The sequence below is a fragment of the Folsomia candida genome, unplaced genomic scaffold (assembly GCF_002217175.1).
Source record: "Folsomia candida strain VU population unplaced genomic scaffold, ASM221717v1 Fcan01_Sc015, whole genome shotgun sequence".
Classification (NCBI taxonomy): Eukaryota; Metazoa; Arthropoda; class Collembola; order Entomobryomorpha; family Isotomidae; genus Folsomia; species Folsomia candida.
In genome coordinates, this window is record NW_019091207.1 from 2,082,114 (window position 1) to 2,101,787 (window position 19,674).

The following is a 19,674-nucleotide window of genomic DNA, read 5'->3' on the forward strand; positions in this document are numbered from 1 at the left end:
TTTGCTATTGGATATGATAGAGCAACTATCTGGGATCACAAAAATGTAAATTTCTTGAAAATCTGACCAAAACTCGATTTTTGGCGATGAATTTAGTGCGGCAACTCTGGGGGTTTGGACGCCTTTGAGGGGGTGTGGCGGGCGTAAATGGGCTCATGGAGTCTAACCCTCCTTCACTTTTTCTACACTCATGTACTACAACATACCCAAACGACATCAAAATCGGGGCCCGACAAGTAGTGACCTTCTACTCCTCAGAGAAAATATTTTCCTGCTTGCCTAGCTGGCAGTGAGGAAAAAGCCGTAAAATCCTCTCCTTCCAATCTCACCAAACTTTACTAGGTGGGAATGAAAGTGAAGTGATATTTTACTTGCTGCTGCTCCTGCTACAGAAACTTTAGTCCAAGAGGAATTTAGTGGAGCAGGAATAGAAGAACACAGAACGCTAAAAACATTTCAAGCAAAAGCAAAACCGATTCCACCACCAGCACCAGCAGAACAAGAGCAGTAGGAGCATCAGCATGCCCACTTTCTCTCCACTTTCTCTCCAGTCAGTCTCTTCTCTTTACCTCCAGCAGATCTCCGATTTCTGGATCAGTACCCGAGTTGCCACCCGCATGGAAGGAAGCAAAGTAGTCTCCTCTCCTCTTCCATATTATTAGTTTTTCGCCTTGGATCGAATTTTCTGTGTGGATCATCTACTTCATATTTTATTTAAGTTACATTTATCGCGTCAAGTGACACTGACAATGAGTGAGTATCGGGCTGGATAAGCGCCCCATACGTATAAAAGTATGTACTTAGTCACATTTTCCGACTTGTGTGCACTTTTGAAATAAATGGCTGAGTGAAAGTCGGCCTGGGTGAATTGTCAAAAGTTGGAAATAATCAAAATGGTGTCGTCCCCCGAGATGTGGATGGATGAAGACTAACTTTATTCACACACTTTTCGGTTTGTCTTTCACTCGCGTTTATCTACTTCTTTTTTTTGTAACCTAACTCGTCCCTTTGTAACTTTACTGGGCGTACATCGATCTATTTATAAGTGAAAGCAAGGGGGGAGAAACGATAACGAGAGAGGGAGAGAGAAAGAAAGCAGACTTTCTCCGAGAGCAAGTATTACATACTTTTGTTACAAAATGAAAAAAAAGTGCATGAAATTCATGTTAGTTCCTCTTGCCGTAAATTTCTGGCTTCTTTAAACCAATAATAATAGTTAATTTCTCAAAAGATAAAATTTACAGTAATTCCTTTTCTTAACCCATTCTTTTACCGTAAATTTCTTTAAATTTCTATAACTTTCTGACTTCTTTCAAGCAATAATAATGCTTAATTTCTCACAAAACGAAAAATAAATGCATAAAATTCACAGTATTCCATTTCTCAATTTCTTTTACAGTTTTCTGCAAATTCCTGTAAATTTCCAATTTCTTCCAAGCAACACGAATGCTTAACTTCTCACAAAATGAAACTCACGAAAACATGAAATTCACCGTAATTCCGTTCACTCTGGTAAATTTCTTCCAAGTAGTAATAACGGTTACGCAATGATACGTGTTGTGAAATTGTGCTCAAAGTTTATTTTTTTCTCTCGTGTGGGATGAAGTGCACACACATAAGACAAAGTTTTGTGGTCCTGTTTGTCTCTATGTGCCAATAACGCGGCTCTCTGTTTTCTCCTCTTTCGAAAGTTGGCAAAAGGTAGTTGGTCGTAGAGAGAGGCCGCCTGATATTCTGTCCATTTGAGGAGAAAGCAGCCTCCATTTGGCGTCCATCGCGGATCTATTCGACATTTATTTCTTCTTGCTCAATTCTCCCAGAAATGATCACTTCACTTTCAATTTTCCAATCCTCGTGGGCTTTACTTCCCCATTAGCGAGGAGAAAGTTAGCCCGTGCCAAAGTACAGATGGGAAAACATGACGTATACCAAAGTACGTAGTGCATCCTCTTTTAACCTAGGACTCGATGACTCATCCCCAAAATTCAACATATTTTTAATCATTTCTCGCCTCTGGGAATTTATTTCAAAATTCTGAACGACTAATTTGTAGAGCAGGAAGTTCCCAATTTTTGGAAATATACCCTCCAGATTTTGACACTTTTTGAAGGAGGAAATCTCAAGTTTAAGAAGCCTTCAGAAAAATTAGAACGCATCGAAACTCACTCAAAAAACTCACCGACATTCAATTTATCAACTCAAATTCTCCGTTCTGGGAATTTATTTTAAAATTCTGAACAACAAATTTATAGAGAAAGTCGTTCCCAATTTAAAAAAAAATATACCCTCCAGATTTTGACACTTTTTGAAGGAGGAAATCTCAAGTTTAAGAAGCCTTCAAATAAACTGGAACTCATCGAAACTGGTTAAAAAAACTCACCTCTATTGCATTCCATTAATCAACTCACTCACTACAAATTCCTCGTTCAGAATTTTAAAATAAATTCCCAGAGGCGAGAAATGATTATTAAAAATGTGCTGATTTAGGTGACAAGTTAAACATCAACTCATAGACATCTTAAAAAGAAAGCATGCATTTTGTTCCCCATTTCATAAGACTTTCTCCAAGATTTCCACCTTCTTGTTTGGATGATCTCTTTAATTCGTCGTCGTCCTAATCTAATTTGGCTGGCACGGGCGGCTGGAGCCCCGCCGTGTGATAGAGTGCAGGAGGAAATCAAATATTTACACGATTACTCAGATCAGTATGTTCAATTGAATGAAAGTGTTTATGCTCCAGGTGTCTGGGGATTTCGCGATAAAAAGAAATTAAATTGCTTGTTTCGACATTGCAAAAAGTAGACGGAATCCGATGCACACATGGCGGAACGAAATCCAACTAATAAACCTACCAAAATATTTATACACGGATCCAGTGGCCGCGGAAGCCTGGGGACAAAGGGACACGGATATTCGATGTCCCCGTCGTCTATCAATGTTATATAAACCCGTCCCGCAATATTAATGTCCCCACGGCTTCCGCAGCCACTGCACTAATTCGCACCAGTTCTTCGGTATCATTCAAACAACAGGGTCGGATTTAACAGTCTTTTACTTTCACGCAGTGGCCGCGGAAGCGTTGGGACAGAGGGACAATACCCCCAAGTTATTCTATGTCCCCATGCTATATAAACTCCTCCTTCCCCCATCCTACAATGTTAACGTCCCCAGATGTCCCCACGGCTTCCGCGGCCACTGCACTAATTAGCAACAGTTCTTCGGTTTCACCCAGTGGCCGCGGACGCGTGGGGACAGAGGGACAATGTCCCCACCGTTATTCGATGGCCCCATCGTCTCCCCATGTTATATAAACGTCTCCCTCCCCCCATCCTACATTGTTAACGTCCCCACCACTTCCGCAGCCACTGCACCACTAATTCTCTCCAGTTCATCCAGAAAACAACAGAATCGGATTTAACCGTCTTTTACCTTCACGGATAAAATAATACCTTTAATCTTAATGCGCAATCACACCCCTGCTGGGCATGATTATAACCTTGAACTCTTCACTTTTCTTTATGGGTTGCGTTTCCCCATTTTTGTAGATTTTGTGTAGATTGGATACACATATTTATGCACACACATTTCTAAAAATCTATAAACCACTATACATATTTACATAATTACTTTCACAAGACGACGGGATTATAACCTTGAAGTTTTAACTTTTATGGGTTGCGTTTCCCCATATTTTGGTACACAAACTACAAATGCGTACCTACATATGTACATTCCTAGAAATCTATGCTATTTATATTTACAAACATGCATACTATCGCAAGACGACGGGAACATTTGTCTCGATACGCTACGCTACCCATGACCCAGAAAGAAAGAAAGAAAGAAAGAGAGAAAGTTATTTTGTGCGTTCCACTTGAGAGAAGTATGTACATACACAAGGTTGACAAATTGTACCAGTTGTTTACCTACAATGTGAACTTATCCTTATAGCATTGTACACAAACCGGGTTAACATTCTGCACTTTTGTCGAACCGATCTGGATTAAATAAATAAGCACAAAAAATATATCTTACTATCAAAATCAAGCCCACGCAGACGGTTAACCAACTTAGAATGGAGGTCTCCCAGCGTATGCTCTCCGATTTTGTTCAAATTCGCGTCAATCAGTCACATATTTAATTAATACAAAATTCGCAAATGACACCATCTCCCAATGGGCACGTTTTGCAGAGATATTTACAATCAAATAGAAGAAAAACTGTACTAAAGCTGACAAATTTTGCACACTTTCCAAATTTACCCCTCGCTTTCTCCTCTCCGGATGCAAATATCTCTGCCAATCGTGCCCATTCGGAGATCGTATCTTTCCCAAATTCCATACTAACTAAATTTCTGACAGATTCAGACTAGTTTTTTTGCTCAAAATCTGTTGGCATACGCTGCAAGACCTCCATTCTGAGGATGCATGTCATCTGTGTAAAGCCGTAATAAACACGCATACATATTTTCTGGAATCAATCGTGTCGTAATTCCATCACTGGCTAAAGGCCAGAAGGACATGTAGTTGTTTCTACAATTGCTTGATGAATGTGTTGCAGCAGGCACCTCACTCGCTTTTTTGTCTGACTGGAATTTCATAGCATTCACTCCTTACATATACCCACGAACGAATACATAAAATCCAGTTCGAGAGAATAGACTGACTTGCTTTATTAGCTCTCTCTCTCACAAGATGTATTGCTTTCACTTTGGGCGACGACTTGTTCCACTTTTTCCTTTACAAAGTTGGCCAACATCCTGCCTTCCATGTACATACTCGTATGTCGACAGTGGCCGCGGAATCGTGGGGACAGGGGGCAATCTTATCCCCCCCCCCAGTTAGGGTTGGTCCCATCCAACCCGATAATATCCGATCCGTTGGATCGGATCCGATATTTTTATCCGACCATTCGCTACAACATGGTCGGATAATATCCGATCCGATCCGACGGATCGGATACATGTTATAGTAAGTGGTAGGATAATCTCGGATAATCCGATCGGATCGGATCGGATGACCAACCCTTCCCCCAGTTATTCGATGTCCGCATCACCTCCCCATCTTATATAAACAATGGAAATACCCCCACATGCCCCCCCGGCTTCCGCGGCCACTGCTTGTCGAATAGAGATCAAGCCACTCAAACATTTCTCTCCTTCTTGATTCCAGATTTCACTCTTTTCTTGCTGCCGAAATGAAGTGAAGTTTAACTTTTCGACTCACTCTTCACTTTCTCCCCACTAAGAAACTTTAAGAAATGTGTGTGTATAAAGAGTTGAATCCGAATAGCTGCCTAATTTGCATAAATAAATAAGTACTTGCCATGCCTTACTGGATCAAACTTCAGACCGGATTAGACCAACACATCCCTGCACAATAATAACAACAAGGAGAACTTTTCAATTCCGGCTGCTACATTAATTATTGAAAGACATTGCCATCTTAATCTTGTTTATAGCAAGATTAACAATCAGCCAGAGTTGCAGTTTCATCAATTCGGAACTTACTTGATTAAGATGAGAAATATACATAAATCTGAAAGAGATGACCTGTGTGGTGACTAAAGAAGTTAAAAAATTCAGTGACCAGTGCTCAAAATGGAGACGCCACACTTAAAATTGACATAAAACTTGGGTACAAATCTTATGAACACTGCAATTTCCTATATTTTTAATGTAGGACTCGATACCGCATCCTCAAAATCAGCACATTTTTAATCATTTCTCGGCTCTGGGGAATTTATTTTAAAAATCCGGACGACAAATTTGTAGAGAAAGTCGTTCCCAATTAAAAAAAAATATACACTCCAGATTTTAACACTTTTTGAATGAGGAGCTCTCAAGTTTAAGAAACCCTCAGAAAAATTGGAACTGTTCGAAATTGGGTGAACAAACTCACAGCCATTTCATTAATCAACTTACTGACTACAAAATTTGTCGTCCAGAATTTAAAAAAATAAATTCCCAGATGCGAGAAACTACAAAAAAAGTATTGATTTTAACGATTTAAAAAAATCCCAGAACCGAGAAATGATTAAAAATGCGCCGATTTTGTCTATCCCTCACCCAGTCCTACATTAAACCATATTTACCTAACCGTCAACTAATAATTCCGTTGCAAAGATAAGATAATTATGGATTCACAGGAAGCCCGGCGACATTTCGGGTGAAAGGAGGACGTCTTCTTCTTCTCATCCGACCACCGAAAATAGCTTTTGCCATGGAGCAACGTGTACGTCCACGTCGTTGTGAAGACATTTTCCTGCTCTGCCCACGACGATCTCTTCTCAGGATCCATTAAATTATCTCCTCTCCGCCCTTATCAGAGGCAACTTTTTCCCTCCTCTCGCTCTCTCTCTGGCTGATGATAATCAGAGCACTTCTTGCTCCGCTTATTTGGCTGAGAGAAAGTTGGGGACAGGGCAGAATTGAGTGGTGGATCTGACAAGCTGTCACGTTGGAGGGAGGACGACGAGTCGTCGTGTCGTCGTCCGATTACTCGTCACATCAACCGCCGACCGCCGCTGAAACTTTTCTCATTGTGTTTAACTTGGGAGTGAAGAGACGTTTCAACAATTCCTTTATTCATATTTTTCGACATGGAGTATCAAGCCATCCGACTCCGCAATAGGAAGCATGTCAGGTTCATCTCCTGGGTAGACATGGTAAGCTCCCTCCTTTCACTAAATACGGTTATTTTATGCATCCACAGTGGCGGCGGAAGTTGAAGGGGGGGATATGTGGGGACATTAGCATTGTTAGGATAGGGGAGGGAGGGGTTTATATGTATAAGATGGGCAGGTGAGGGGACATGAATAACCGGGGGGATATTGTCCCCACGCTTCCGCGGCCACTGATACTTTCACTACTTTCATGTTCAACCCATCCTGCACGGTAATCCTGTTATGCGTGCAGATTAAGCCTGTTTGATACACTATCAGTCCACATTGCAGAAAAAGTTACATGACATGACCTCCAGCGCTGGATGGACATTATGCAAATAATAAAACATTAAATTATCCGACTGGAAATTTTTTTAAAATTAACCCGTACCGAAATCCGTACCGCAATCCGCATCAGTGGTGCACCTAAATAGGGGCCATGTGCCTTTTTCTGCAATTGATAGTGTGTCAAACAGGCTTTGGTATATATCGCGGATATTGCCAAAATCTTATACATGCAGAATTTTATAATCAAACTAATCCCCCAGCGTATCCTCTCCGATTTTGAGCAAATTAGTATCAATCAATAACAAATTTAATTGACATAGAATTTGCAAAAAACACGATCTTCCAATGGGCACATTTGGCGGAGAAAGTGCGCCGTAAATTTAGAAAGTGTAAAATTCGTCAAATTTATGGCCCACTTTCTCCTCTTTGGATGCAAATATCTCTGCCAAACCAGAGGATTGGAAGTTTGTGTCTTTGCAAATTTCATGCCAACTAAATTTGCGATAGATTGACACTAATTTGCTAAAAATCTGAGCGCATACGCTTGTAGACCTTATTAAAAAAATAATATTTAATCTTTCAATTTCAGCTAATTGCGGTAATTATGGTGTCGTATTTTGCCTATAAATTCATCTTCAGCGATCTCAATGACGTCACGAGGCCTCCGTTCAGTCCTGGCAAATGTAAGTGTACTCAATTCCTAAAAATATTCCATTCAAAATAAAGAAAAGTTTTGCATTAAAAAACCCATACTTTGTTTGTTAATTTTGAAGGGCGTGGATTCGCAGAGTTCTTATTCAGCTCAATCTGTATTGTGTACAGCACACAATTTTTTATTGCCTTGCTCCTGCTTTCATCAACCAGTCGGGTGAGCAACACAGAAGTTGGTAACACGGAATTATAAGTAGCAAGTCGTGGTGGGTGGAAGTTAAGTAACGAAATGAGCTGCCTGCTAAAAGATTAAGAACTGCGTTGTGTTTTCCTCCATGAGCAATTGAGTGAGGACGGCACAAGAACAAAGTAAAGCACAAGAAACCACCAGGGTTTCGGGGGAAAGAAACCACGTGCAAGAAATAACGGGGAGAAAGTGGTTTCTTGCAGGTGTTTATTTTGACCTGCAAGAAACGAAATGCAAGGCGCGAGAAACTTCGCCGCGCCGCTGTAGTTAGTACGGCGCGTGGCTAGATGGCGCATATTTCTAGCACTTTCTCCCAGTTTCTTGCACCTCGCATTTCTTGCATAGCTTGCTTTCCACTGCAAGAAATGTAGCAAACCCGTAAGAAGCGAAACATTGGGTGAAAGTAGTCACTGGTGACCCTATGTTTTGGGTGAAAGTAGTCACTGGCGACGCCTTGTTTTGGGTGAAAGTAGACACTGGTGACCCTTTTGTTTTGGGGTAAAAGTAGTCACTGGCGACCCTTTGTTTTGGGTGAAAGTAGTCACTGGCGACCCTTTGTTTTGGTTTGAGTAGTCACTGGCGACGCCTTGTTTTGTGTGAAAGTAGTCACTGGCGACGCCTTCTTTTGGGTGAAAATTACCACTTGCAAGAAATATCGGGAAGAAAGTCGTTTTTGCCGGTAAATATTTTGACCTGCAAGAAATGCAAAGCGCTAGAAACTACTTCGCGCTGCCATATTTCATCCTGCGCGTAACTAGATGGCACATATTTCTTTCACTTTCTCCCAGTTTCTTGCACCTCTCATTTCTCCCATTTCTCACTTCACTGTGCAAGAAATGTGGCAAACCCGCACGAACCGAAACCCTGGTAAGCATACTTACTTTGCTAGTTTAGAGACGCGTGAAAGACTTGGTTGGGTCAACTCTTCGGCTTAATTGGAAGGAGAGCTATTGTTTCCAGATGCGAGTATTAAGCAACTCTCACAACTTTGGCAGCATAACTCGCGATACTACTGCGGCAAGCCAAGATTTCCAGAGAAGCTTCGTGTAATGCGATGCGATGAGGACGGATTAGAAACCGTCGCATTTAGACCGATGTAAATATCTCAAAACTACGACATCTCTGAAACAGGACGGATTTGAGACGCAAAGTGCTCTTCACTTTTATGCACATAGATAATTATCAAAAGTATTCTAATTCAGATCTTAAGATTTCACTCCACATTTTAACATACAGCTCGTAAAATTTCGCGGAAATGGAAATGGTCCGGACACAATTTTAGGGAAATCTTGAATAGAAAGTGGAAAGCACTTTATCAACTTTTCCTGTTTTATGTCTAACCTACTTCCAATCCAGAAATCATTCCCTGTGGATAAATTAATTATGCATGTTGCACACAACGTCTCACATCTTATTTGCATCTTATTTGATACATATTTTATCCATATAAATAAATGCAACTTGTGTATTTATTTATCGTAAATTACGACTTTTTCGACTCGCTAGAAATTCACATATCAATAAAAATTGCTATAAAATAAAAGTAATTAAAACCCGTTTTGTTTTAATGATGCATTGTGAACTGGCAGGACTTAATTTCTCGGCATTAAAGTTGCTACCACATGGTAGAAATATTAAAATTATACCGATCCGTAAAAAATTTCTTACTAAAATGGTAAAACTTTAATGCCGAGCTTACATATACGCAAATACCAATTTTGTATATATGAATATGGTTTGGTATTATATTAATATTGCTTTTCTAAGAATGTAATTTCACTTTCACTTCAGACTGAAAACGTGGAGAATGCCTGTGTCAAAAATCAGGTATGAATCTGCTTATCCTAATTATCTCAATTACCATAAATGCTTTATTTATTGGCGGGTCTGGACTGCAAGATTTCTGAATTTTATATAAACGGATATCTAATTATGGCAGGCGTTTAATTGCTTCAAGTTATGTACGCTCGAAAAAATTACAATTATGGCAGGTCTCAACTCGTAGCCTGTATCTTTAGACCCGGGTATAAATAGAGCATTTCCGGTACACATATTATTTTTTTTACGTTTACAAATAGATTTTATTCATTATTGTTCTTTCCATGTTCATTTTACATACATTTATTTCGAAAAAGCTAAACACATATTATACTTATACATATGTACATAATATATATGCAGGTGTGGATTTGTGTCTCCCACTTCCTCTGTATCACGCTGGCAATCGAGGTAAGTTTACAGAAGATAAGTGAAAGTGAACCTGTTATCAGTGACCGCGGAAGCATGGGGACATCGTCTCTCTGTCCCCACTATTATTCGATGTCCCCATCGTCTCCCCATGCTAAATATATAAACCCGTCCCTCCCCCATCCCCATCCGACATACAATATTAATGTCCCCCACGGATTCCGCGGCCACTGCCTGTTACCTAAACCAGCACCGTTAAAATAAATAAAGATGCCAACTAAACAAACAAGATGAACAAAAGTAATCAACGTCTTCTATTTTCCTCCTCTAGCTTTTCATCTTAGGCTTCAATTTGATACGACCCGGAGCGACGGCTGACCAGATCATGACCTTGTAAAACCTTTCACCTTTACATATTAGCAAAATAATCGACTAAAAATTATAATAATGTGTACAAAAACCTCAAACCAGGGCACGTGTAATTTCATGCAATTATTTTGCGTTCAATTTCCAACTCGAGAAATTATGTAACATGACCCCAAATTTATTTTCTTTAATCTGTCCATTACTTTGACCGTGTCGTGTGCACCAAATTTTAAGTCAATTTAATCCATTATTTTGACCGCTGTCTGAAGAAAACGAATGCCAATTTTGTTCTTTCAGTGGGATCGGGATGGGCATCTGTCTCTTCAAGATTGCGTTTCGTCTCATTGCAGAAAAGTCTGTGAAGGAATATCTTGCCGGTTTGTTCATACAATTTGTCAATCAAAATATTTATGAAATTCTCTCTAATAATTCCTGTATGTCACAGATATTTATGACGTCCCTGGTGTTCACTTTTCCGACAGTATGTACACATTCAAATTTAAATGTTTTTTTCTATAAATTTAATTTGAATTAAAGACTAATTAAAATGAATGTAGGACTGGACGACTCATAGCCAAAATCTGCACATTTTTAATCATTTCTCAGCTCTACGAATTTATTTTACATAAAATACTGTACGACTGTACAACAGAGAGTTTCCATTTTTATTGTAATGTACACTCCCCCAGATTTTGACGCTTTTTGAAGGAAGAGATCTCTCCCTTAAACCTCACCGTCATTCAACTTACTGACTACAATTTGGTCTTTAAAATAAATTTTCAAAGGCGAAAAACGAGTTCTTAGCTAGTAACCACTTGTAAGAAGTAATGGGAATAAAATGCTTTTCTGGCAGGTATGTTGACCTGCAAGAAATGTACCGCGCAAGAAGTGACGCCCCGCCGCTATACATTATACGGCGCGTGGTTAATTAGATAGCGCATATTTCTTGTACTTTCTCCCAGATTCTTGCACCTCACATTTCTATCGTTTCTTTCTGACAATGCGATGGTGTGAAGTGTAACCCTCCGATTTGGTTAAAATTTTGAAATTATGTGGTCCATGTCAATACAACCAACGTTTCTTGAGGCAGTTTGTGCGGTGGTCAGAATTTGGCAAAATATTTGAGGGCAAGTTTGTGAGTATGTAGCAAACCCGCAAGAAATCAAATACATAACAGAGTCGAGAAATGATTAAAAAATATCTTGCTTTTGGTCATGACGTCAACTTCATAATCGTAATTACATTCCTTAATAAATCCACTAATTTTTTGCAGGCATGTACAACTCTTCCTCTCGCCCAGGAAGCAGGCACGACCTGGCGCAGATGGACTTGAACGGCGAGGCGAACACGTACACGCCATATCGCGTCCGCAGCTTTGACTACGACTACGATGACGAGTACTATTTCGAAGATGACGATAAGGACCCCAGGGATTTGTACTATGACAAATACGACGTCGTATGAGGAACATAGCAGAACTAAATATTCGTAATTATTACTCGTTAGAGCCTTACATACTTAATTGTGCAGAATAGTTGCGCAAAAGTCAAGTAAGAGATCAAGTCGTGCCAAATTTCGCGAATCAATAACAGTTCCCGCGGAAGCTTGGGGACAGAGGACAATGTCCCCACCGTTCTTCGATGTCCCCATCATCTGCCCATCTTATATAAACCCGTCCCTCCCCTAGTATCCTACAATGTCAATGTCCCCACATGTCCCCACGGCTTCCGCGGCCACTGATCAATAATACTCAGTCATAATCAGAAGAATAAAATATAATATCTTACATAATACGTATTAAGGTTGTTCTATCTCAAATTAGTTAATTTAATAAATTTATGACAATTTTGTCTTCATATGAAAAAGTTGATGCAATCAATAAAAATGCCATTGTATGAATTTGATCTCTTGCATATGCACTGCACTATTTTTACGGGGACACATATGATGTAAGTAGCGTGAGTCAAAATGAATTATCTGGGGGCAAATATCAATCAATCAATAGGGGCCCATTTCCGCAATGTATGTAAATTCCGTTTCACGCTATGTGGTGAACCTTGAGTTCACCACATATTTTGTATTTTTATTTGTACTTTATTTATATTTTGGCGTTTAAATTATTGAATTTCGTATGATTTTTACGCCAAAATAAAAATAACTGGTGTAAAATAATAAAATAATTCGACTCATTCGGTTAATGTACTCATCCTCAATGTGAACTCAAGTAACGCGAAACGGGGTTTAGGGTAGGGTGCAAATGCAAAATCCATAATGCATGCAACAGTCATACGAAAATACAGGATTTCTGAAGAAATTACGTACATTTTGATAGTTGTCAGCATACTTTATTTAAAAAATCATAAAGACAATGAGTACGTGATTTAATATTTACTAACTTGGCTAATTTTGGTAATTCCCTTTATAGCTCCTATAAAGTAAATAAATATAAATATAGTAGTGGGGTGCCTCATAGAAATAAAGTTATCCAAATGATCATCAAATCGATCGAAATTTCATTCCAGTTCAAATAAATATATACCTGTAAGAGAACAAGTATTTAAAAACGTACAGAAATTTACACACATATTATTACCTTATTTTTACCATGTTGCGCATGGATATTTCTTCGATTATAATCCAGAGGATGAAATATATCCAGCAAATTTTCATGAAAAACCAGGACAAAAGGTTGGTTTTGTCCAGGCTTATGGCCTCCAGAGCTCGACCTATTTCACCGACAATTTAATGCCATCCATGTAAATAGGCCGGTTTGAAAATAAATAAAACTCATTTGTTCTCTTCTGCGTCGCGAATCGTGTGACCTTTAATACGGCGTCGTGACTCATTCAGATGCCATTATGTATGCATTCACTAAGTAGTATGCACATTTCATATAGTTGCTTATGCATGCACTTTCACTTCTCATTTTTCTCGTGTAGGCAAGAATGAAATATTAGAATCTCAAACTTTAAAATTATATGTAAATCCGAATTAAGGAACTCTAATGTTACAAATATTATTATGAGGTGCTGAACCAATTGGTGCATGCATATTTCATGTTAATTGCTTATTCACTTTCACCTGATTATGTACATATGTATCTCCTCATCCTCTCGTCTAGTTAAGAAAATGTTTGAAAATTTGAAGGATTGAAATTGCAATTGGAAATTAAGGAACCAGTAAATCTGAAGGGAGGGTATGAGTAGGTTCATATTTTTTATATTGATAGTCATTCCATGAGCTTGACGATCTCTTTAAAAAGACTGCTTATTTTAGCTTAATTTAATCCTTCAAATTGCAGAATTAGGCCTTCAATGCTGCCAATTTTACCAACAATCATGACCAATATCTTTCAATGCATATGTAAAATAGTGCATGAAAACTTTTCATAACTAACAATGCGATGGTGTGAAGTGTAACTATCCGATTAGGTTGAAATTTTAAAATTATGTGGTTCAAGTCAATACAACCAACGTTTCTTGAGACACTTTGTGCGATGGTTGGGTCGAACTGTTCAAAATATTTCAGGTCAAAGTTGAAAAAATGGGCGAATTTTATCATGCGGAAGAAGCAATTCCCACTCCGAATGGAGAAATCGTCCATTGTTCAAGTTTGGCCTGAAATATTTCGACTAATTCTATAACCATCGAACAAATCTGTCCTGGAGGAATTCATATTTCTTCCTCTTGGCGTCCTCCGGCTTTTCGGATGCTGCATCATGATGTATGAATGAACGCCGCCGATAAATCTAATTCCCTATTCCTTCAACATTGTGACACCACGCCGCGCAAAAATCCCCAACATTGGCGCCGCCGCTGCTGCCAAATTGGTCAGCGTTGACCCCTGGAACGCAGATTTGAGTGAGATAAGACGATGCTGTCCGACATGTGAAATCCCATACCAGGGGTCTCCCTCTCGCCGTTCAAAGGATTAACGTTAGGTTTTACCGTGTACGTATGAAAATTGAAATAAAATCCTTTCCTTAACCTGACCCATCAGTTTACTCCTGTACAGATTTGTGACCAATTATGTAAGACCACAATCTTGTAGTCCAAAGGGCATGGAAACTTATCATGATTAACTGTTCATTCATATTGTGCTGCTGATTGCTTGGTTGTACATAAAAGTAAACGGTGTACGTATTTATTGTATGCTGCGAATTGAGTATAGAAATAAAACTACATATCTATCAATGTATTTATCATGGACCCGATCGAATTTCAGTTCAACTGTAGAGGGGGAAGTATATTTAGGAACGTACCGAATTTGGCCACGTATGTATTCCTAGCTTACTTTTACCATGCTACATACAAATTTCTTAAAACAAAAGGGTCACAATCCCGGGATGTACATAGGAGTAAAGCTATACATATATTCTAGCTTATTGGATCATCACACATCGATCGAATTCAGTTCCAATTGTACTGTATTTAAGAACTTACAGAATTTGGCCACGTATTTTTACCATGTACATATTTCTTAAAACAAAGGGTCACAATCCGGAGCGTGCAAATCTATGTATTGCCACCAGCTCCGAAAAACCATGGGTTCCGCACTCCTCTCCCATCGAACTCGACCTCCGTACTTCGCCCATAATTGTCATGTATGGCTGGTTTGGAAATTGAAATAAAATTCCTTTGTTCAATTCTGTTTATTTCTTGAATTGTGTGACCATTAATCCAGCGTCATGACTCATAGAGGGTGTTCCGGAAGTAATGCAACTTTGGTCAAATGCACATATAAACTGAAGCAATGCATTAGTTTAGGCGAAATTTTGGTCAGAAATATACAAAGGTTAAAGCTAATTACTTTTTGTTTCGAATGGTCCATACATCTCCTTCCGCCCAATTCGGGGAAGCTTTTGTCGGGTGCTTCCCATTCGTGCTTCGCCAGTTTCTGGTTACCTTTTTTTGGGATTTTTGACAACATGTGGTGAAATAAGTTCAAATTTTTGACTGAAGTTGTTCGATTACAATATTCTTTCTTGGATAAAAACTAAAATTGTTCAATAGGTCTTGTATTTGACAAATTTGGGAACGTTGTTCACCTCTCCCATGTTAATTGCATTTGATCCGTTTTAAGGCGGAACGGGATACTTTGGCTTAGATTTATTTTAAGGGGAAGGTTTTCATTTTCGGCAGCATTTAATACTGTATCGAAAGCATTTCGTTGCTCATCGTTAAGAGTATCTTGCAATGCGTCACCTTTTTGTTTCTCTGCAAGTACATCAAAATACTCGTCCGCAGCCGCACGCATATTGGCTGGTGGAGACGGCAAGCCAAAGTCTACGCATTTCTTGTAGCTCAAGATAAGAATTGCTTGAATTTCTACTAAAGCAAGATTTGTACAATGCTGGCAATTATCTGTGTGATTGTGCCTTGCATCTCTTGCAAAATCTTCATACAAATCGGATTTGTATTTTTCAAAAAGTTCCAAAGCGTTAGGAGGAACTGCAAACACGCAGATATACGCAAATAAGTCTCTCATTTGCCGAGGCATTTTCCAAATTGCTGCATCGGTTAATGCAAAGTCCCAAGTAGCATCATCACTAAATATGCCACTTTTTTGGGCTGCTTCTTTGAAGGTTGGATAGATTACATCTTCCACAGTTCTAAGATCTTCAAAGGAAGTAACCCCTCGCTTATGAAGCAACAGTAGTCTTAGGCAATATTTTTCTGCGTCGGTAGATAAATTAACAGGATACATTCTACCGATTGTATTATTTGTCTCTCTTTGACGTGGTTTCCAGACTCCACTTACTTTATTAAAGACATAATGTTCAGGGATATCGGCATATAAATAAAGCCTTGCATCTTCATCTGTATCGTTTAATTTAAACCAAGCCGTCAGCATAGTTTCTTTTGATCCGGCCCTTTCGGCCGCAGCTTCTACATTATCTGCATTGAAGTACACAGTTTGTTCACTCGGAAAATGTACTGGCAGTCTATAGATTGTATGTGACTGCTCATGCATAGAATTGCCAAAAAGTCGCCAGGCAGCTTCTGGAGCACTTATGTACCTTGAGTCCATAAAAGTTTTAATTTCATCATGATTAAGGACGTCTTGTTCAGAGATAGCAATATTTGCACAGTCATGTCCTTTATACACGTATTTGAAAAGGTACTTGACACTTTTTACAGATGCACAGCTTTCTACATTAATGTGACAATTATATTTCAAGCTCATATATGGATTATATGGGACAATCCAAGAGTTGTCAATCTGTCTGCCATTTACATCAGTTTGGCCAGTATTTCGTCTACGATATTTTGGATAACCATCGCAGTTTACCAAAGTTTCATTTTTGAATGGCTTTGGAAATTCTTTTGTACATTTTCCGTCAGGTCCCGTACATGGTGAGTTTAGATTTGCCGAACCACATGGGCCGTGTACCATATGCTTTGTTACAACTGCATGTAACCGAGGATATTCATTAATATCTGGTATTTCAGCGGATATAAGCTGATCAAGTTTTTCGGCATCCACAGGACCGTCATTTTTAACCATTAAAAGAATGTGGGCATGCGGAAGTCCCCTCTTTTGAAATTCAATTACATGAACTTTTGCTGTTAAAATGCCAAGTATATGTTTCTTGGAAATATCATCCAACAATTCTTTTAGCTTTAGGTTAAAGACCCTGGTTACTAAATCGGGTCTAAATTCCGCTCTTTGGCCATATTGAAGGTTATCTGTTATTTCGGGCCATTTTGGATTGCATGTCATAGTTACAAAGAAATCAGGCTTTCCAAATTTCCTCACAATTGCCATAGCATCTTGGTAATTTTGGGCCATATTTCTTGGACTTCCTATGAAAGAAGAAGGCAGTATAACCGCTCTTCCAGGTATTAGTCCTTGGTCATTGGCTGCATTATGGATATAATCCATGAGCCCAGCATATTGTTCCGCACGTAAAGTGCTCTGGTTTTGTCGGCAGAAATTCAATCTATTAGCCTCAGTTTTAACATATGCATCTACAAAGTATTGCTGTGTCAGCTTTCCTGCACATAGAAATGGATTCATCTCGTCACGAATTGATAGACGGTACCCATAATACTTTGAGTAATCCTTGTTCTTGGATTGGCAGAAGCTCGTCTCATATTTGCCAATGATGGGGGCCGATTAAGCTTAAGATCAATTCCCCAACTTTGATCTCCATATGGAAATAACAGTGGATATACCATTGGTTCCAAATTGGGATCCAAAATATTTATCCGTTCAGTTCTCTTTGGATTTGAATCATTTTCATTGGGTCTACAATGGATGAGAATGTCTCTTTCAAGAGGAGGTTCACCGTCAGCATTTTGAAAAATGACTGCAACTTCATTTACTCTAGGAACATTATATCGTCTTTGGTCAGATTTCCGATCTTGAACAATAGCCATAGCTACAGTCGCTGGTGCTACCCCATGAAGAGCAGCTTCTGCTAAGCATTCTTTTTCAACCTCGTGAAGCATTTTAAATGCTTTAGCGAAAGGATTATTTTGGGCCATGAATGAACCCAACTCTCGCATAATCTCAGCATTACAATGTGCATTTTCACGAATCATCATTCTTTGATCACATGCCTCATCGGGGTCAAGAATATAAAGTTGGGCAAATTTTCTTTGGCCCCCGTTGGATGAAGGGATCCAGTTCTGTGGTAAATTTGACCATTAATTCGAAAACAATAAGGTCCATATCCAGGGGGAGGGGCGATATTTGCCCCCATTGAGGCAAAAGCCAATGCGCTGTTAATTGAGCGAATGTTCTCAAAAAAGTTATTAGAATATTCATGCTCTTTTTTCATTAATTTTTCTATACCAAGAGCTAATTTAATAGGAGGAAGAACAACCTTCCCCTTTTGACAACATTGTGTAAATTTTTTGTCTTGTGGCCGTTCCATTAAAAAATGTTTTGCACCACAGAAAGAGCATATAGCAATTAATGCTATACAGTTGTGCTGCTGTAGATCGGCTTCATTGAACCTGTTAATTGATGCCGCGAGCGTGGTCTGATTTAAAGTTTGAAGTCTCCTTGCGGCTCTTGACGTTGATGCAACTGCTGCATGTTCAAGTCTGTGTACATTTCTCTGGGGTACTGTCATATTTGCAATTTTACTTCTCTTATTTTGACTATTTCTTTCTCGTTCAAGGGAACGTTGCCCTTCAGATAGACTTGCAACTCGGTTTCGCTCATTTTCTGCATTTTTTGCTCGCTCATGGGAACGTTGTTCGTCTGAGAGATTTGCGATTCGGTTTCTCTTATTTATTACATTATTTTCTCGTTCAAGTGATCGTTGCTCTGCAGATAGACTTGCAACTCGGTTTCGCTCATTCTCTGCATTCTTCCTTCGTTCAAGGGAACGTTGTTCTTCCGAGAGACCTGCAATTCGGTTTCTCTTATTTTCTGCATTCCTTTCTCGCTCTTCTAAACGTTGTTCTTCTGAACGGTTTGCACGCCACCTGCGCTTATTTTCAGAATTTCGTTTTTTCGCTTCAGCCTCTTCTTCTTGAGTCCTTTGCCCTTTTGGTGGCATTGTTCAATTTGTTACAATTTAATACGGCACCCTATAGCATATAACGTATTACAGTAATTTCTTACGGTACCCCGTAATTTACTACGACAGCGCGTAATTTATTGACACTTTGGCCTTTATTTTACGGCACTTTGGCCTTGATGTTACGGCACTTTGGCCTTGATTTACGGCACTTTGGCCTTGATTTACGGCACTTTGGCCTTGATTTACGGTACTTTGGCCTTGATTTTACGGCACTTTGGCCTTTATTTTACGGCACTTTGGCCTTGATTTACGGCACTTTGGCCTTGATTTACGGCACTTTGGCCTTTATCGGCGTAAACAATACAACCCCGAGGGGTAATATGTTTGTATATGTACAATGTATATGTGTGTATATATAATGTATGCGTGTATGTATGTATAATGTATGTATGTATGTAGTTATTTATTTTGTTGGGTTGTGGTTGGTTTTAAGTGGGAGGAGGAGGTGGGCGTGAAACTTGGAGGACTTGTGGATAAATGTGTTGTTGTCGGTCTGTTGATCAGATCCGACTGAGCGAGAAGAAGAGAGTACCGCGGTGGCCAGTCACGATGGTTCAGTGGTGGGGCGAGTTGCATTGCTGGAAGACGGACCCAGGGACCCAGGGATCATACTAACACTTTATTATTAGTGATGAATCCTAAACGAATATTTTCATGCACTTTTTGAAAATTGTCTGCAAAAATCGGAACGACCTGAGTATCCAATCCACATTCGATTGATTCATACGCATGA

General features: G+C 39.3%; 2 protein-coding genes across 6 annotated transcripts; one reads left to right on the top strand and one right to left on the bottom strand.

Annotated features, from left to right (window-relative positions):
* The first annotated feature begins 587 nt into the window (after nucleotides 1–587).
* LOC110856362 lies at nucleotides 588–12,306 on the top strand. Of its 5 annotated transcripts, XM_035856951.1 has the most exons (12): nucleotides 588–952; nucleotides 3,388–4,770; nucleotides 5,172–5,636; nucleotides 6,148–6,666; nucleotides 7,541–7,634; nucleotides 7,725–7,819; nucleotides 9,641–9,676; nucleotides 10,031–10,078; nucleotides 10,368–10,429; nucleotides 10,700–10,779; nucleotides 10,848–10,883; nucleotides 11,676–12,306. In XM_035856951.1, exons 4-12 carry the CDS (start codon nucleotides 6,601–6,603, stop codon nucleotides 11,864–11,866), a joined length of 708 nt encoding a protein of 235 aa, XP_035712844.1. In that variant the 5' UTR covers nucleotides 588–952; nucleotides 3,388–4,770; nucleotides 5,172–5,636; nucleotides 6,148–6,600; the 3' UTR covers nucleotides 11,867–12,306. The 5 variants fall into 5 exon arrangements, with proteins under 5 accessions (XP_035712844.1, XP_035712843.1, XP_035712846.1 ...); XM_035856950.1 differs by lacking the exon at nucleotides 3,388–4,770; XM_035856953.1 differs by lacking the exon at nucleotides 3,388–4,770 and having other exon boundaries at nucleotides 6,152–6,666.
* A 3,065-nt stretch (nucleotides 12,307–15,371) lies between these two features.
* LOC110856363 lies at nucleotides 15,372–18,917 on the bottom strand. Its single transcript, XM_022104847.1, has 4 exons — nucleotides 18,654–18,917; nucleotides 17,457–18,036; nucleotides 15,499–17,400; nucleotides 15,372–15,397 (listed from the first exon to the last, which is right to left on the bottom strand). The coding sequence occupies exons 1-4, from the start codon at nucleotides 18,915–18,917 to the stop codon at nucleotides 15,372–15,374; spliced, it is 2,772 nt and encodes a 923-aa protein (XP_021960539.1).
* Between the last annotated feature and the right edge of the window lie 757 nt (nucleotides 18,918–19,674).